Genomic DNA, 19,006 nt, shown 5'->3' with positions numbered 1-19,006 from the left:
GGGAAGTTGACTCAACCAAAGTTAGACATGGCCTATGATAATATTTGTCTTATTAGAGGTAGATGGAATTGTTTTGCTCAGTAAGAAAATATGGTTGTTTGGATGTCCGTTGTTTGGATGTTCATGGGCATTATAAGAAACTTTAGCTGAATGGAGGGACAGACAGATTTTTCAGGTACTCTTGAATTGCTAATTGAATTTTGTTACAAGGACACAGTTAAAATTGCTTAGGTGCTAGTTTTGTGTGTGTGTGTGTGTGTGTGCGTGTGTGTGTGTGTGTGAGAGAGAGAGAGATAGAGAAGATTGGTGTCTGGGTTGTTTATGTAAACTTAGCTTGTGATCTTGACATAATTTTTAATATTTTTTTAATGGATGTGTTCGGCAGCACATCATCTTTTCTTCACATCTTTTCTTCTTTGCAAACATAACTAACCTATTGTTGTTTTTGAATATATTAGGTAAGGTTACTGATATGTACTTCCAAATTCGGAAAATATATATAAAGATAACAATTACATTAAAATAGAGTTTAAAGAGTATGCATCAGTAATTTAGGAGTAGAAAATAATTACAGGAATGTTCTGATTATACAAAAATCAAACATTACAAACTCAGGAAATTCAGAGTTAGGCTTACACTTAAAAGAAATCCAAACACGTTAAGGTACGGAAATGCATAATTAAGGCACTCAAAACAATTTTAACTCTGGCCCTAGTGAGACCATGGAATAATCATACAGTTATGATTAGTGCATTTTAGCGTTTGTGATTCCAGTTTAGAGTAAACTAATTTTTAAAGATGGATTAGGGTTGTTTTCATATTTTTCCCTCCCCATGTTGGCAGTAGAGGTGATCGTATTGTTTCATCCTTTCTTTGTGATCTCCCTTCTGTTGTATCTAGTCTTATACTTAGATTGTAAACTCTTCAGGGCAGGGAATACCTCTGCTCCAGTTAGCCATGTGAAGAGGGCAGAAGACCCTGCCACCTCTCTTGAGTAGGGGATCCTTTGAGAGGAGGTGACCCAGAAGGAGGAAGGAGTGAGGAGGACCCAAGCGCTCTCCATTTGGTGCTTTGGAAACAAGGATGACGGGAACCACAGACACTGCCATACTTCTTAGCAGCCAGGGGAACAGAAGCCCCAGTTTCTACCACCTTAAATGGGGAGGGAGGCACAGCGATAATGTGGGATGGGGCCAGAGTACAGGAAGTCCCCCATGTGGGATATGCTTAAGACCCTGAATAGCCTTAATTCAGCCTGACGTGTCCCCCAGCTTAAACTAGTTAGCCCCCAACCCTGGCTCATGTTCTGTGTCTGCTTTTGCAAAAGCAGCAGAGGAGAAAGAAGCTCTAGCTTCCGAAAAGCTTATTCTTCTGCTGCTGGAGGCAATGTGGACAATTGGGGAGGCTGCTTAGAGCTACTCCATAGTCAGGTAACTCTGAAAAAAGAGTGGGAGAGGGAGAGACAGGAAGGAGGTTCAACGTATGTGAGAGTGGGGGGAGTATGGGGTGAGGAGTTACCGAGAGGGTGGGGGATTGGGTGCTAGTAGTCTGAGTTGGGGAGGGGAAGACTCATCTAAGAATGGAGGCCGTGTGTGTTTGTGTGTGTGTCAAATTGCAGAGGGTGCTGTCCTGTACGTGAGGGGGACTCTTAGCATGTGTGTGATTTTGTTGGGAAAAACTTTGGCAATGTGGGTAGTTGTAGATGTGTGAATTTAGTGGCGGAACCAAGTGAGAGCCACGGACAAGACTGTGTGTATGTATGTGTATTTCTTTTTAAGGAAGACAGGAGTATGCATGTGATTTTTGGTTAAGAGGAGAAAGAGAAAGAGAGAGACTGTGTGTGAGATATTTGAAGGGGAAATGGGAAAGTGCATGTGAAGTTAGTTTTGCACAGCAGCAGGCCAAGCTTTTCAAAATTACAAGTTAACTAAACCTTGATGTGTGTGAATACTGGTGAACTGGACTTCAGTTAAATGGAGTTGTATTGTAAATATATATAATTTATGTATTTGCTCCCATACTGATACCCAACACATCAATTTTCAGCCTGGAGTGAATATTTATGGTGCATTTTAGAACTTCTGCTTTTATAGTAGGAATTAGCATGTAAATGCTGATATATTCTTCACTATAGCAGCTAGAAAGGCACTGTTGATACCCATTAATAGTCTCCACATTATCTTATGTGGAAGTAACTTCTTTTTATTAGAAAGCTTACTCACAAGCTTGAGTAATTGCAGTGCAGGGGAGAATACAACACACAACATTTTAATTATAGCTGAGAAATCAGCTTTCAGAGAAATAGTGAATGCCCCCTCTCTTCATACACGCACAAATCCAATGCAAATGTAATGCTTCTAATTTTAGCAGGTAAGCTATCTTCATTTTATTTCTTGCCTGCATGCAAAAATCACACCAGTTAGAGAGAGATGGTGGACAGTATGTTCCTGGCATCCTGCCATGTGCTATTTGGGGTGAACAAATGGACAGCCAGCAGCTAGAAAGCATTTCATTAAGGAAAGAGAAACAGTCAATGTTTGGTGAAGGTTTGGGTATTTAATTCAAAAAAATAAGGACACTCTCAAATACAATTTTTTACTTTTTTTTTTGCACTTTCATCTTGGAAGTCTAAAAATCTTTTTCACCCCATTGTTTATGACTAATTTTGATTTTTAAAAACAAAAGTTCTGAAATGTCTTCTGCGTCTTCAGACTCCCCTTCCTTATGATAACAGCTTTTTGGTGTTAACAGAAAAGGCCTGTAAATTTTGTTTCTCTGAAAATATCACTGTAATAGGAGTCTTAGTTTTGTGTCTTATTTTCTTAGCCCTGGTCTACACTAGGACTTTAGGTCGAATTTAGCAGCGTTAAATCGATTTAAACCTGCACCCGTCCACACAGTGAAGCCCTTTATTTCGACTTAAAGGGCTCTTTAAATCGATTTCCTTACTCCACCCCTGACAAGTGGATTAGCGCTTAAATCGACGTTCCCAGCTCGAATTTGGGGTACTGTGGACACAATTCGATGGTATTGGCCTCCGGGAGCTATCCCAGAGTGCTCCATTCTGACCGCTCTGGACAGCACTCTCAACTCAGATGCACTGTCCAGGTAGACAGGAAAAGAACCGCGAACTTTTGAATCTCATTTCCTGTTTGGCCAGCGTGGCAAGCTGCAGGTGACCATGCAGAGCTCATCAGCACAGGTGACCATGATGGAGTCCCAGAATCGCAAAAGAGCTCCAGCATGGACCGAACGGGAGGTACGGGATCTGATCGCTGTTTGGGGAGAGGAATCCGTGCTATCAGAACTCCGTTCCAGTTTTCGAAATGCCAAAACCTTTGTGAAAATCTCCCAGGGCATGAAGGACAGAGGCCATAACAGGGACCCGAAGCAGTGCCGCGTGAAACTGAAGGAGCTGAGGCAAGCCTACCAGAAAACCAGAGAGGCGAACAGCCGCTCTGGGTCAGAGCCCCAAACATGCCGCTTCTATGATGAGCTGCATGCCATTTTAGGGGGTTCAGCCACCACTACCCCAGCCGTGTTGTTTGACTCCTTCAATGGAGATGGAGGCAATACGGAAGCAGGTTTTGGGGACGAAGAAGATGAGGAGGAGGAGGAGGTTGTAGATAGCTCACAGCAAGCAAGCGGAGAAACCGGTTTTCCCGACAGCCAGGAACTGTTTCTCACCCTAGACCTGGAGCCAGTACCCCCTGAACCCACCCAAGGCTGCCTCCTGGACCCAGCAGGCGGAGAAGGGACCTCTGGTGAGTGTACCTTTTAAAATGCTATACATGGTTTAAAAGCAAGCATGTGAAAGGATTACTTTGCCCTGGCATTTGCGGTTCTCCTAGATGTAGTCCTAAAGCCTTTGCAAAAGGTTTCTGGGGAGGGCAGCCTTATTTCGTCCTTCATGGTAGGACACTTTTATCACTCCAGGCCAGTAACACATACTCGGGAATCACTGTAGAACAAAGCATTGCAGTGTATGTTTGCTGGCATTCAACCAAAATCCGTTCTTTCTCTCTCTGTGTTATCCTCAGGAGAGTGAGATATAATTCATGGTCACCTGGTTGAAATAGGGTGCTTTTCTTCAGGGACACATTCCTGCTGGGCTGTTTGCCTGTGGCTGAACAGAAATGTTCCCCGCTGTTAGCCACGGGGAGGGGGGAGGGTTGAGGGGGTAGTCACGCGGTGGGAGGAGGCAAAATGCGACCTTGTAACGAAAGCACATGTGCTATGTATGTAATGTTAACAGCAAGGTTTACCCTGAAAGAGTGTAGCGACTGTTTTATAAAATGTGTCTTTTTAAATACAGCTGTCCCTTTTTTTTTCTCCACCAGCTGGATGTGTTTCAATGATCACAGGATCTTCTCCTTCCCAGAGGCTAGTGAAGCTTAGAAAGAAAAAAAAAAGCACTCGAGATGAAATGTTCTCCGAGCTAATGCTGTCCTCCCACACTGACAGAGCACAGACGAATGCGTGGAGGCAAATAATGTCAGAGTGCAGGAAAGCACAAAATGACCGGGAGGAGAGGTGGAGGGCTGAAGAGAGTAAGTGGCGGGCTGAAGAGAGTAAGTGGCGGGCTGAAGACAGGGCTGAAGCTCAAATGTGGCGGCAGCGTGATGAGAGGAGGCAGGATTCAATGCTGAGGCTGCTGCAGGACCAAACCAGAATGCTCCAGTGTATGGTTGAGCTGCAGCAAAGGCAGCTGGAGCACAGACTGCCACTGCTGCCCCTCTGTAACCAACCGCCCTCCTCCCCAAGTTCCATAGCCTCCACACCCAGACGCCCAAGAACGCGGTGGGGGGGCCTCCGGCCAACCAGCGACTCCACAACAGAGGATTGCCCAAAAAAAAGAAGGCTGTCATTCAATAAATTTTAAAGTTGTAAACTTTTAAAGTGCTGTGCTTAAAGTGCTGTGTGGCATTTTCCTTCCCTCCTCCACCACCCCTCCTGGGATACCTTGGTAGTCATCCCCCTATTTGTGTGATGAATGAATAACGAATGCATGACTGTGAAGCAACAATGACTTTATTGCCTCTGCAAGCGGTGATTAAAGGGAGGAGGGGACGGTGGTTAGCTTACAGGGAAGTAGAGTGAACCAAGGGGCGGGGGGTTTCATCAAGGAGAAACAAACAGAACTTTCACACTGTAGCCTGGCCAGTCATGAAACTGGTTTTCAAAGCTTCTCTGATGCGTACCGCGCCCTCCTGAGCTCTTCTAACCGCCCTGGTGTCTGGCTGCGCGTAACCAGCAGCCAGGCGATTTGCCTCAATCTCCCACCCTGCCATAAACGTCTCCCCCTTACTCTCACAGATATTGTGGAGCACACAGCAAGCAGTAATAACAGTGGGAATATTGGTTTCGCTGAGGTCTAAGCGAGTCAGTAAACTGCGCCAGCGCGCCTTTAAACGTCCAAATGCACATTCTACCACCATTCTGCACTTGCTCAGCCTGTAGTTGAACAGCTCCTGACTACTGTCCAGGCTGCCTGTGTACGGCTTCATGAGCCATGGCATTAAGGGGTAGGCTGGGTCCCCCAAGGATACATATAGGCATTTCAACATCCCCAACAGTTATTTTCTGGTCTGGGAAGAAAGTCCCTTCCTGCAGCTTTTGAAACAGACCAGAGTTCCTGAAGATGCGAGCGTCATGCACCTTTCCTGGCCATCCCACGTTGATGTTGGTGAAACGTCCCTTGTGATCCACCAGAGCTTGCAGCACTATCGAAAAGTACCCCTTGCGGTTTATGTACTCAGCGGCTTGGTGCTCTGGTGCCAAGATAGGGATATGGGTTCCGTCTATAGCCCCACCACAGTTAGGGAATCCCATTGCAGCAAAGCCATCCACTATGACCTGCACATTTCCCAGGGTCACTACCCTTGATATCAGCAGATCTTTGATTGCGTGAGCTACTTGCATCACAGCAGCCCCCACAGTAGATTTGCCCACTCCAAATTGATTCCCAACTGACCGGTAGCTGTCTGGCGTTGCAAGCTTCCACAGGGCTATCGCCACTCGCTTCTCAACTGTGAGGGCTGCTCTCATCCTGGTATTCATGCGCTTCAGGGCAGGGGAAAGCAAGTCACAAAGTTCCATGAAAGTGCCCTTACGCATGCGAAAGTTTCGCAGTCACTGGGAATCGTCCCAGACCTGCAACACTATGCGGTCCCACCAGTCTGTGCTTGTTTCCCGAGCCCAGAATCGGCGTTCCACAGCATGAACCTGCCCCATTAGCACCATGATGCATGCATTGGCAGGGCCCATGCTTTCAGAGAAATCTGTGTCCATGTCCTGATCACTCACGGGACCGCGCTGACGTCGCCTCCTCGCCCGGTATCGCGTTGCCATGTTCTGGTGCTGCATATACTGCTGGATAATGCGTGTGGTGGTTGATGTGCTCCTAATTGCCAAAATGAGCTCAGCGGCCTCCATGCTTGCCTTGGTATGGCGTCCGCACAGAAAGAAGGCGCGGAACGATTGTCTGCCGTTGCTCTGACGGAGGGAGGGGCGACTGACGACACGGCTTACAGGGTTGGCTTCAGGGAGCTAAAATCAACAAAGGGTGTGCCTGTACATCAAGGAGTATTTCAGGCAGGACTGCACGGAGGGTTCCAATAAGAAATGGTGCACCAAAGTTATCGTTGTTATTGGAACAAGGAGGTCAGCCTGGCCTCTGATTGATACATGGCTAGATTAACCTCGCTGCGCCTTCTCTGTGACTGACTGCAGTGTGATCTAGACAGGGGAGGAGGAAAATGAGTCCAAAACAAATCTGGTCTATTTCTTGTTCTGACCCACTCCATCGATCCTTTACATCTTTGGCTGGCAGCAGACAAAAAAGGCGCGAAATGATTGTCTGCCCTTGCTTTCACGGGGGGAGGGAGGGTGGGAACGGGGTCCTGACGATATGTACCCAGAACCACCCGCGACAATGTTTTAGCCCCATCAGGCATTGGGATATCAACCCAGAATTCCAATGGGCAGCGGAGACTGCGGGAACTGTGGGATAGCTACCCACAGTGCAACGCTCCAGAAGTCGACGCTTGCCTCGGTACTGTGGAAGCGCTCCGCCGAGTTAACGCACTTAGAGCATTTTCTGTGGGGACACACACACTCGAATATATAAAACCGATTTCAAAAAAAACGACTTCTATAAATTCGACCTAATTTCGTAGTGTAGACATACCCTAAGTGCACATGTGTTAAGAATTTTGATGCCCCAGGGCAGTGTTAGTGGGATAAAGTTGTGAGCCAGGCCCCCTAATGGACAGCATGCACTATCCATTCCGATGGTTATAAACAGTTTCCCTCCTCAACAGTTCAGTGTCTTTCTGCAGTTATGCAGAAGGCAAAGCTAAAATAAGCTAATTAACAATGATTAAAACATTAGAAAATATGTCTGAGTAATAAATAAATTAGGTGTGAACAGAGAAACACTAAAAGTATATAATTCTCAAACCGTGAAGGTAGGTGGCTGGGTTAGTGAACACTATAGCAATGATCTTCTTCAAAGAAGCAGAATTACAGTCAATTTCCCCATCTCTAAGCAAACTGTCTGTCAGGATTCCAACTCGTGGAATAAAAAGTTTGAGGGAAGTCCCCAAAGCAAAAACAGTTAAAGCTGCAATGAGCATCAACAGCAAGGCCATTGCCAACAGTGAGAAGAAAAAGGGTTTTTTAAAAAATATATATGGAGAAAATTGGACTAAGATACCTCCTAAATGTCCAAGCAGACCAAAATGCTCATGCTTGCAAAAGGAAGCAGAGATGTTGGGGGAAAATTTTTTTCACACGAAAATAGGCCAACTTAAAATAAAGGGACAATCTGAAATAAGACTTCATTGAGGTGAGAATGTTTGGCTTTCTTTACCTTGACAACAACTTCTGGATAATGAAGAGTCTGAAATGGATTTTCCTGTCAATAATGCTTAGTGTGGAGAGAAAAGGCCCAGGTCTCTGTTTTACAGATGTCTGCTATGGACACATCTCTGGAATAAGCAGCAGAGATAGCTTTTTTTCCCACTGACTGAGCCTTAACATGGCTTTCTAGCTACTGGTCAGCCAGATCATCACAAAAAGAAATCCACTTGAATATCCATTTAGACACAATCCTCTTGGTAATAGTATAGCTCAGAGATCTAGTTCCAACAGAAACAAAGAGTTAGATGGATTTTCAAAGGGTTTCAGTCTACTCCACTTCAGAGAAACCCCTAAGAACTTTTTGCTGACAAGGGTCCACTGTGTGATGTGGACATGAGATAAAAGTTTGTCTTATTTTTATGGAACCACAATGTTGTCCTGGGGAGAGAACTTGGTTGAATCAACAGCACTGCCTTATTTTCATAAAGCTTGGTATATAGCTCTCACATATTGAGTTAAAGTAATTGACAAAAGGAAAATAAACTTCCATGTATGAAATTTCAGATCCCAGGAACAAAGTGGTTCAAAATGAGATTTTTTTCAGCTTTGTCAGAATGAAATCTATATCCCACACCACAAGGGGTATTTTAATATTATTGTTTTTTGAAATCACTACATGGACCTAACTGACAAGGGACTGCATACAGAGTGGTTCACCTTCACTTAGTTTGTGATAGGCTAGAATAGCTGAAAAATGTAGTCTTTATGTAAATTTAGGTGGTTGAAGAAAATAGTCAAGGAGTTTTGGAGGGGATCAAGTGAAGGGGTCACTCTGGGCTTGACTGAACCAATTTGCAACCCTTTTCCATTTTAGGTCTGTCTGGGATTTCAAGAGAAAAGAACACAAGACATCGGCTCAGACAGAAGTTACAGGGCTCCTGTATTGGATGGAGCAAAGGGCCCTGGTTCTGAGGTTGAAGCCATCCTCTCAACTTGGGTGGACTGGCTTTGGCCATCCACTACTGAGTTGTGAACCAAATCTATCTGAGTGAGTCTGAGGATATTATGATCATCAAACCTTTGTTTCTCCTTAGCATTGACAGGACCTTTGCTACCTGGCTTCCTGAAAACCTGATCTTATATCCCCATTGAACAATGCTCAGGAACTACATATCCAAGGTATCAGAGGCCATTGGGGTAAAAGGCTGCCAATTGGCCTCTGCCATGAAGAACCATGCAAAATATTGGTAGCGACAGGCTATCCTATATGCTAAGGATCTACATTCCCTCTAAGCTGCGCAGCCACTCAGCAGGCTATCAAGGTGCCTCTCCCCCGGCCCCAGCCCTGGAGCAGCAGCAGCCAGGGAAAGGTGCCTCTCCCCCATGGCCCCAGAGCTGCCCTGGCAGGGAGAGGTGCTCTCCCCCGGCCCCGGGCTGCTGTGGCGAGAGACGGCTGGGGAGAGTCCTCTCTCCCTGCCGCAGCCCCATGGCAACCTGTACCCCAAACCCCTCATCCCTGGCCCCACCCCGTAGCCCGCACCCCCAGCTGGAGCCCTTATCCCCCCGCATCCTAACCCTCTGCCCCAGCCCTGAGCCCCCTCCTGCACCCTGAACCCCTCATCCCCGGCTCCACCCCAGAGTCCTCACCCCCAGCTGGAGCCCTCACCCCCTGCACCCTAAGCTCCCTCATGCAGCCCAAACCCCTCATTCCTGGCCCCACCCCAGAGCCCTCACCCCCCCACAATCCAACCCTCTGCCCCAGTTCTGAGCCCCCTCCCACACTCCGAACCCCTCAGCCCCACCCCCGCGACACATCACCTCCATATTGGTGCATATAAAATTTATTCCACACATGGATGTAAAAAATTAGAGGGAACATTGCTAAAGATCTCTTTGTTTTCTGGTTGGTGAAAGAGGGCTTAGGATAATTTTGGTTTTGATGTTGTTGAGGCCAAGTGACTTGTGCAGGAAGGTACTGAGTAATCTTGAAATCACTCATCAATCTGAAAGCCACCTTTTGAAGTAGAGCTTTATCCTTCCCTCCCTTCAAGGAGAGGCCCACGGTGTGAGGTCTGAGAGAATATAGCATGGACTTTTCCCCCCTTTCCTTTCTGTAAAAACGCATTTACTTGCTCCCCAAACGAGTGCTCTCTACTGTAAAACAGATTCTTGATCTCTAACTAGACCTCTTGGTTGCATCTGGATGCCTGCAACCAGGCTGACCTGTGGCAATGCAACCCTAAGGCAGCAGTCCTTGTCACTGAATCTGCACATAAAAGGACCTGAGCTTGATGCTGAAGTGTGTCTACCCAATTGTGGATTATCTTTTTGAAGCTTTCTGCATTTCTCTTGGAGAAGAGAATTGACCAGATTGGAGGGTTTCTCCCATTTCTTCCTGAAATTTGGTCATGAAGACTCAGTAGTCCACAATGCAAAGGGCTGCAGTCATGGACTAGTCAGGCCTTTCCAGAATTAATCCTAACGTGGCAGCTCAGGATTCTGGGATGCAGTACATGAGTATCGCCTTATCATAGGGGAGCCAATGTTTTGGTTTCAAACTATCCTCATTTCAGCTTTTTAGGGCTTTGCACTATACATGGCTGAGTCAGCTCAAGCTGGAACCACTCAGTAATACATCGCATGAACAGTTTTACTTCAGCTTCAACTCAGACATCATGATATTCCATAAATTCAGTTTATAGATGTCCAGTTTCTTTCTAAGCCATGTTCTTTTTTTGGTCTCTATCTTGGATGAACGCTTCATAGCTGAAATCTGTGTACAATGATCATTACTGAGCAAAGGGAAACAATTTAGTCAAGAATAAAGTTAGGGTTGAAATGCTTGAAAAGGGGAACACAATTAGGGAACACAATGGAGAGATATGTGGATTTCAAGCTGGTCTTCAGAATAAGGGCAAGAGCCCGACTGATGCCAAATGTCTGTATGTAGCAACACACTTAGCACCATTACTGTGTATTCTGAGATATATTTAGGAATGCAAATCAATTAGATTTGTTTTCTCCTCTTTTGCTTTGATGTTTGTACGAGTGTATGCACTTTATTTATAAAATCAACTATAGTTCTTGAACTTTAAAAATTCCACTTGTCTGACATGCAAGGTGAATTCCAAGAGCTCAGTAGTATTACATTTTAAAAGAGACACTCCCTTACTGCGGAACAGGTCAGAATTCAAAGCTCTAGGACTACAGTTGAACTCCCTTCCTGAAGAACAGGTATATCAGCCTAAATAAATGAAGATTTAAATATTAATTAATGTAAACAGAAAGCATTCTTATAAATTAATCTAATTCTAGCAAATGTACAGGAAAATTATATGTATGTTTGATTTTGTAGTCTTGTTATGGAAATCATTAAACACTTGTGACATAAAGGTCACACCAAGAGATCAAAGTCTAAGATCTTGTTGCATATCTTGGGGAAATAATATTGCCAGTGACACTAACATCAACTCCCATTATGTACCGAAGAACTCTAGTACAATAATGAGAATCCTCAAATGATATACTGTATATGATAAGAAAATAGTGATCAAGAAGCAACCAGATAAAGGAAATCAAGGACCAGTATTAACATGAATCCTGGGCAATGTACATCAAATGTGAAAACTGAAAGGTAATTAAAATCTTGAAAAGGCTGTACTCTAAAATGATTTGTTAGATTCTTTCTAACGTTTTCAAGCAGGCCACCATTATTCTACTATGCCATAAAGCATTCATGGCCAGTTCTAGGGACAGCCAAGCAGGGCAGGCCGCTGTAGGTTTGGGGTTTTTTTGCTCCAGTCTCATTGTCAGCTTTGCTAATTGGCTGGCCTTTTTTCCTTCTGCCTTGGTCAGCAAAATGGCTAGGGCTGCTCCTGACAGTGGTCCAGTTGGTTACAAGGCAATAGCTCAAAAGAGCTTATGGGCGCCAAAATGTGTTCCTGGGATGTTATAATGAATGTATGTTCCCAAAGTTCAAGGAAGATAGCAGACTTTCCATTCTACAGCAGTAAAGAAGTAGTGTGAGCAGCAGCTCCATAACATAAACCTGAGAAATACATTATTTACCACACTAGTCATTTTCTAACAGAAAAATCAGGAAGGTGAAGCAGAAAGGAGTGAGGCTGATGAGAGGACCTCAAACCACACTGCACAGGCCTACAACCTTGGAGGAAAGGGTCTGAAGCCCTAATCTGCACTCAGAAACAGTTGAGGTATTCTCTAAGGTGTCAGTAGGAACTTGGGAGCCTTTAGCAGTGAAAAAGCAGCACATCTGAAGTCTTCATGGTTAGAGAAAGATAGACAACTGAGTCCTGTTCAGTTCAAATATCAATAGATGATAGGAATGAGAACTCATATGTGGGTATACAATCATGTAACAAGCGGAATAAGCTCACTGATGTATAGATAATTAAACAGGATAGAAAGCTTCCATCTAGTGAGAAAGTCCATGAAGATTTTCAACAGCAGTCACTACCTGGTAGGTGAATGTGCCAACAAAAAAGCAATGAATTCCAATACTTTACCAGGCTGGTACTTTTGAAGGAAAAAGGATAGTTTTTACACACAGCTGATCTACTTTATTGTACGTAGACAACCATTATAATTAGGGCTGACGATTCATCACAGTTAACTCATACGATTAACTAAAAAAAATTAATCGTGATTAAAAAATTAATCATGATTAATCACAGTTTTAATCACACTGTTAAACAGAATACCAATTAAAATTTATTAAATATTTTGGATATTTTTCTACATTTTCATATATATTGTATTCTGTGTTGTATTTGAAATCAAAGTGTATATTTTTATTACAAATATTTGCACTGTAAATATGATAAACAAAAGAAATAATATTTTTCAATTCATCTCAGACAAGTACTGTAATGCAATCTTTGTCGTGAAAGTGTAACATACAAATGTAGATTTTTTTGTTACATAACTGCACTCAAAAACAAAACAACATAAAGCCTCAGAGCCTACAAGTCCACTCAGTCCTACTTCTTGTTCAGCCAATCGCTAAGACAAGTTTGTTTACATTCACAGGAGATAATGCTTCCCTCTTCTTGTTTACAATGTCACCAGAAAGTGTGAACAGACATTTGCATGGCACTTTTGTAGCCAGCATTGTAAGGTATTTATGTGCCTGATATGCTAAACATTTGTATGCCCCTTCATGCTTTGGCCACCATTCTATAGGACATGCTTCCATGCTGATTACGCTTGTTAATAATGCATTAATTAAATTTGTGACTGAACTCCTTGGGGGAAGAATTGTATGTCCCCTGCTCTGTTTTACCTGTATTCTGCCATATATTTCATGTTATAGCAGTCTCAGATGATGACTCAGCACATGTTGTTTATTTTAAGAACACTTTCACTGCAGATTTTGACAAAATGCAAAGAAGATATAAATGTGAGATTTCTAAAGATAGCTACAGCACTTGACACAAGGTTTAAGAATCTGAAGTGCCTTCCAAAATCTGAGAGGGATGAGGTGTGGAGCATGCTTTCAGAAGTCTTAAAAGAGCAACACTCCAATGCAGAATTACAGAACCCAAACCACCAAAAAAGAAAATCAACCTTCTGCTGGTGGCATCTGAGTCAGATGATGATAATGAACATGCATCGGTCCGCACTGGTTTGGATTGTTATCAAGCAGAACCCGTCATCAGCATGGGTGCATGTCCCCTGGAATGATGTTTGAAGCATGAAGGGACATATGAATCTTTAGTGCATCTGGCATGTAAATAGCTTGCAATGCCAGTTACAATAGTGCCATGAGAATGCCTGTTCTCACTTTCAGGTGACATTGTAAACAAGAAGTAGGACTGAGTGGAGTTGCAGGCTCTAAAATTTTACATTGTTTTATTTTTGAATGCAAACTTTTTTTAACATAATTCTACATTTGTAAGTTCAACTTTCATGATAAAGAGATTTCACTACAGTACTTGTATTAGGTGAATTGAAAAATACTATTTCTTTTGGGGGGTTTTCAGTGCAAATAATTGTAATCAAAATTAAATATAAAGTGAGTACTGTACACTTTGTATTCTGTGTTGTAACTGAAATCAATATATTTGAAAAGGTAGAAAGCATCCAAAAGTATTTGAATAAATCATATTCTATTATTGTTTAACAGTGCGATTAATCATGCAATTAATCGCAATTAATTTTTTTAATTGCTTGACAATCCTAATTGTAATACTGTAAGAAAGGAGACTATGTAGTTTCTCAAAACAAGACAGTTGTGATCACTGAAAAGTCTTTAGATTTATTCAGTTAATGCTCCAACAATATAAAAGATGAATGATTTACTATCACATGAAAATGTGGGAAAGTTTATCTATGAATTATGATCAGCTAGTACCTGTTTTAAAAGGCAGTTGAGCAAAACATGATAATGAAGTCTAGGTATTGCTATCTCAGAGTAGGCCAGGATGACACTTTGCAATACAAAGGTGTGCAACACCAAGAAATCAGCTATGCACAGTCAGAGCTTAAGGATGAAAGGCTTCACTAATTTATGACTCCGTTCCTGATTTGTTTGGTGGACAAGAATCCAGGACTATGTACTCACCCTGGCAGAAGCCTGGTGCCTTGGACTTTTGGTAACAATGAGAGGCTTTTAATGAATGCCATGTATTTGAGACCAATTGAAGATCTGTGTTGATATAACTCAGTATGAGACTGTCCTTCACTGATCAAGTCACAGTTTTGGACAAACTACATCTTTCAATGTGTGCTTAAATTTCTTGGCTCAACACCTACAAGTCTAGGTTGGAAATGTTTTCTGTGATCTCTCCATGAACAACGTGCACTGGTTAATACTTCATTCAAACCTAACTTATTGGTTCACTGCTATTGTGCTACAAGGGGTAGCTCTGTGTACAGACCACATACTTGAAGCATGTCAATCCACTGAAGCTGTTTACCTTATATTAAGGAGTAATAAGATGACATCCCCTAAGCCAGAATTTCTCAAACATTTCTAAGCTGATCGGCCCTTCTAGAAAATAAAACCAACCAAACTCGCCTCCATCCCCACCTTATAACAAGGGCAGCTTAGGGGAAATCTACCCTGTCACTGTTCCATGGCTCTGGCTAGTCCTTTAAAACCTCAAAGTGATCATGCCCCATATCCAGGGAACTGCTGCCCTAAGCTATGGGGCATTGATTTGACCATGAAACACCGAAGGGTAATCCATGGTTGACACTCCTTGGTTCAAATTCTTCCAAAGACCAATAGCCTTATTTGGGTAAGTGCAATTGTTCCCATATGGGAACAAAACATTGACTCGACTTGCAACTGCTATTTGAGGTGGCATGTATCAAAGGGGAAATGACCACGTAGGAAGGAGTACTGCTGAAAGGGATCTGGGGGTCATGGTGGACCACAAGCTAAATATGAGTCAACAGTGTAAAGCTGTTGCAAAAAAAGTAAACATCCTTCTGGAGTGTTGTGAGCAAGACACAAGAAGTAATTCTTCTGATCTACTCTGCACTGATTAGGCTTCAACTGGAGTATTGTCCAGTTCTGGAGGCCACATTTCAGGAAGAATGTGGACAAATTGGAGAGAGTCCAGAGAAGAGTGACAAAAATGATTAAAGGTCTAGACAAAATGACCTATGAGGGAAGATTGAAAAAATTGGGTTTGTCTAGAAAAGAGAAGACTGATAGGGGACATGACAACAGTTTTCAAGTATGTAAAAAGTTGTTACAAGGAGGAGGAAGAAAAATTGTTTTTTTTTAACCTCTGAGGATAGGACAAGAAGCAATGGGCTTAAATGGCAGCCAAGGAGGTTTAGGTTGGAGATTAGGAAAAAATTCCTAGCTGTCGGGTGGTTATGCCTGGAATAAATTGCCTAGGGAGGTTGTGGAACCTCCATCATTAGAGATTTTTAAGAGTGGGTGAGACAAACACCTGTCAGGAATGGTCTACATAATACTTAGTCCTGCCACAAGTACAGGGGACTGGACTTGATGACCTCTCGAGGTCCCTTCCAGTTCTATGATTCTGTGAAAGCTAATTGCTTGTGTGCAGGCAAGCACAGATGGCTTTGTTCCATAGGATGACTGTGCGTGCACGAGACAAACAGGGTCTGAGTCATGACTGCTGTTTTGAAGTGTCTGAGGATTGAGGGTTCTGCTTTATGAAGTGGTTCTAAACCAAGGAAATTTAGCAGCAGTTCAGTGTCTTGGTTACCACGTTTTAAGCAGCCAAACTTGATACCAGTCTATTGTTCAGCATATAACAGCTTGCTGTTTCCAAACACAAGCATTGAAGAATGGTACTGGGCCAACAGTACCTGTCTCACACAGAACAGTATAAATGTTGTGAGCACAGAGATATTACAGTATCAATTCTTGCAAACCGAACTTTGGGTCTGTGTTGCAGCTCTGCTCTGATGCCACTTACTTCAAGTTCCATTGCCTTGATGTTTCTTCTGTCAAAGGACTGCTTTGTGCTGATGAACAGACTTCAGGTCTGAACCAATATGCTGAACCATAATGTCTTCTGGCATTAAATCCTCTCTGTTGGACAAAGATGTAAGGCCACACTTTGGAAACAGGGTCAAATAACCGCTTTGAGGCAGGTGCCTTCAAAAGGCTCCAGGCCAGCATATAGGTTCGATTCTAAGGAGTCTGTCCTTCTGGTCCAATCTTGCTCCCATTACAGTCAAAGGGAGTTTTAACATTTATTTTAGTGGTACAACTTTGGTCCCTTACAGGCTTCTGGATATATCAGTTAGCTTAAGCTCTATGGCCTTGATATATCCTCTGTCAAAAGGCTGCTTTTGCCCTAACATGTGAATTTCAGGTATCAAGGACAGTTCTGAGTGGTTGATTTAGTTGGGGATTGGTCCTGCTTTGAGCAGGGGGTTGGACTATATGACCTCCTGAGGTCCCTTCCAACCCTGATATTCTATGATTCTCTGATATCCCATACCTTAATGTATTCCTAGGTTGAAGCCTCTCTCTGCCCGGCAGAATCCCAGTGAATGAACACTCTGGCCAGCCAATTTGGAGATATGAATTTAAGATAAAGGCCCAGTTGGCAAATGATCTGGGATGTGTGTGTGTGGTTTCCCAACAACTGGGATCATCATGAGTTTCAATAAAGTGGAAGTGGAGCAGCAGCCAAGATGTGAAGGGAGACAGGAGCACTAGTAGAGAGCGGTCAAGTGTTAGGGGCAGGGCAGGGCAGAGACCAGGGTGGAGTTGCTTGATTAAGAGAAAAGGAAGAGAGTGCTGGAGTGGCCTCTGAGCCAAACAGGAGCTGGAGAGGTAGGCTGAGAGGAGGAGCTGGAGACATGGGTGTAGAAAAGAGCAGGTTAGAACAAATAATTGCAGTGACTGAACCTCTGCAACCCCTTGAGCTTTTAGATTGGAAAAGGTTTTATGAGTCCCACAAGGTGAGAGCAGAGGCCAAAAGGATTCAACAGAGAGAGGGTCCAGTTGCCCCCTGTTAAATCCACCCTTGCTCCCTTAGACAACTGACATTTTTAAAATTTTCCTGTTGCTCTTTCCAACAGAAGATTTATTTTTTTACTTCACTGGAATTGTTCAGATAAGACCTAGAAGCTGTAATCTATTCTCAGCAATTTTTTTTATACTGCGTCTAGGACTATCTGTCACTTTTCACAAGTACTGATTTCATTTTAAGAAAAATTTCTATGAGAAAAAAATAAAGCCCTGAATTCAAGTAGGTAAAATGTGGACACCAGCTCTTATGAAGGGAACAGCATCAATTATGTTGAACACTCTTCAGTAGTTGAACCCATCTCTGTGAATTAAATGTTTAGGTCCTGACATCAATTCTAGTTCAAAACTGCAACAGAAATGTTCCTATTATCCTTCGCAGATGGGATATATTATTCTTTTCTTTCATGGACAGAAACAGAATTCAACCATTTTAAACAGGTGTTCTGAATCTAGGACTCTTTGTTATCAATGGATTCCAGTCATAGGAACATCATAGTTCCTTCAGGAAGAAGCACTGAGCCCAATGCACACCCTTCCGATTTGGTAAAGAGAGGCCTGATCTTCGCACTTCACTTTCTAAAACTAATTCCACTGGAGGAGGATAGAGTGTTGTCCCTGTCCCAAGCACCTCCCAAAAATTACTAGAAGTCCCTTTATTTTAATCAATTTAAGCAAATGGGAAGTAATATTCTCTAGCCCTAATTTAAAAGAAAAAAGAGTCCAACTAAATGTAAAGTACCTCGGTAATTGATGATTTCTGTTCCGAGCACTGGGGTCATCTCCAGAACTGTGATGAAGGCTTTGTCCATAGATGTCAATGGGAATGGTGACATGCGATGTCTTCTGGCCACCTTGGTAATGTCGACGGCACTGTGACCTGCAGGGAGGGAGAGCATCCAGTTTAGAAAATATTCCATGGCACTGCCTTGGAATGCTGACAGGATGACTTACATATATTCAACAACTTTCATTCAGAAGAATAACATAGTGTTTTACAAACGACATAGAGGAATAGCTTCAAGTTCACAGCATTTATGGCTAGGAAGTGAAAGCTGTATCCTTAAAGTCACAGAGTTAAGGCCAGCAGGGACCACCAGATCATCTAGTTGGACCTCCTGTATATCACAGCCACCAATACACTATCCAGCATCCAATATCCAGCTGTGGCCATCTCTAATGCTTCAGAGAAAGGAGACTAAAAAACCCACCAGAATACACTGAGGGACAAACAAAAATCCCTTTAGATGTCCAGCGGAAGCCTTAAAGCATAAGCTCTGAAATTAACTAAAATTGCAGAGGAAATTTAGGGAAACAAAATATATTTTTCAAAACTGAAAATGATTACAATGGTTAATATCCCTGCTCTTATGAAAAATGCTTTGGGAGATGTAATGATGACAAGAGAACAGTACATCGCTATTACATATCTTCAAAAGATGGTGCTATATTTGACACCATGGATCATGATGTGAGGCTGATTCACCTCTGGGAGCAAGGTAGGGGCAGTGGCAACCCCCTCAGATGGTTCTGTTTCTCCTGAACAGACTTCCCCCAGAATGTTGTGATGGGTAACTGCTCTTCGGGAGTCAGGGCCCTCATCTGTGGAGGAGTTCTACAAGTTTCTTTTCTTTCCTCCTCTCTCATTCTATATGT

The 19,006-nt window shown here is 43.1% G+C and overlaps 1 protein-coding gene across 9 annotated transcripts in view; it reads right to left on the bottom strand.

Moving 5' to 3' along the window:
• Nucleotides 1-19,006, bottom strand: part of GPHN (gephyrin) — a 588,066-nt gene that overhangs the window by 87,024 nt on the left and 482,036 nt on the right. For all 9 annotated transcript variants that reach the window (XM_084630610.1, XM_084630611.1, XM_084630613.1 and 6 more), the window contains one exon: nt 18,093-18,230. In XM_084630610.1, the coding sequence (XP_084486736.1) occupies nt 18,093-18,230 (138 nt within the window). The remainder of the gene's footprint in view (nt 1-18,092; nt 18,231-19,006) is intronic.

Source organism: Lepidochelys olivacea, assembly GCF_965140295.1.
Source record: "Lepidochelys olivacea isolate rLepOli2 genome assembly, chromosome: 6".
Lineage (NCBI taxonomy): Eukaryota > Metazoa > Chordata > Testudines > Cheloniidae > Lepidochelys > Lepidochelys olivacea.
The sequence above is the reverse complement of the archived record's forward strand: the minus strand, read 5'-3'. Positions and strand labels throughout refer to the sequence as shown.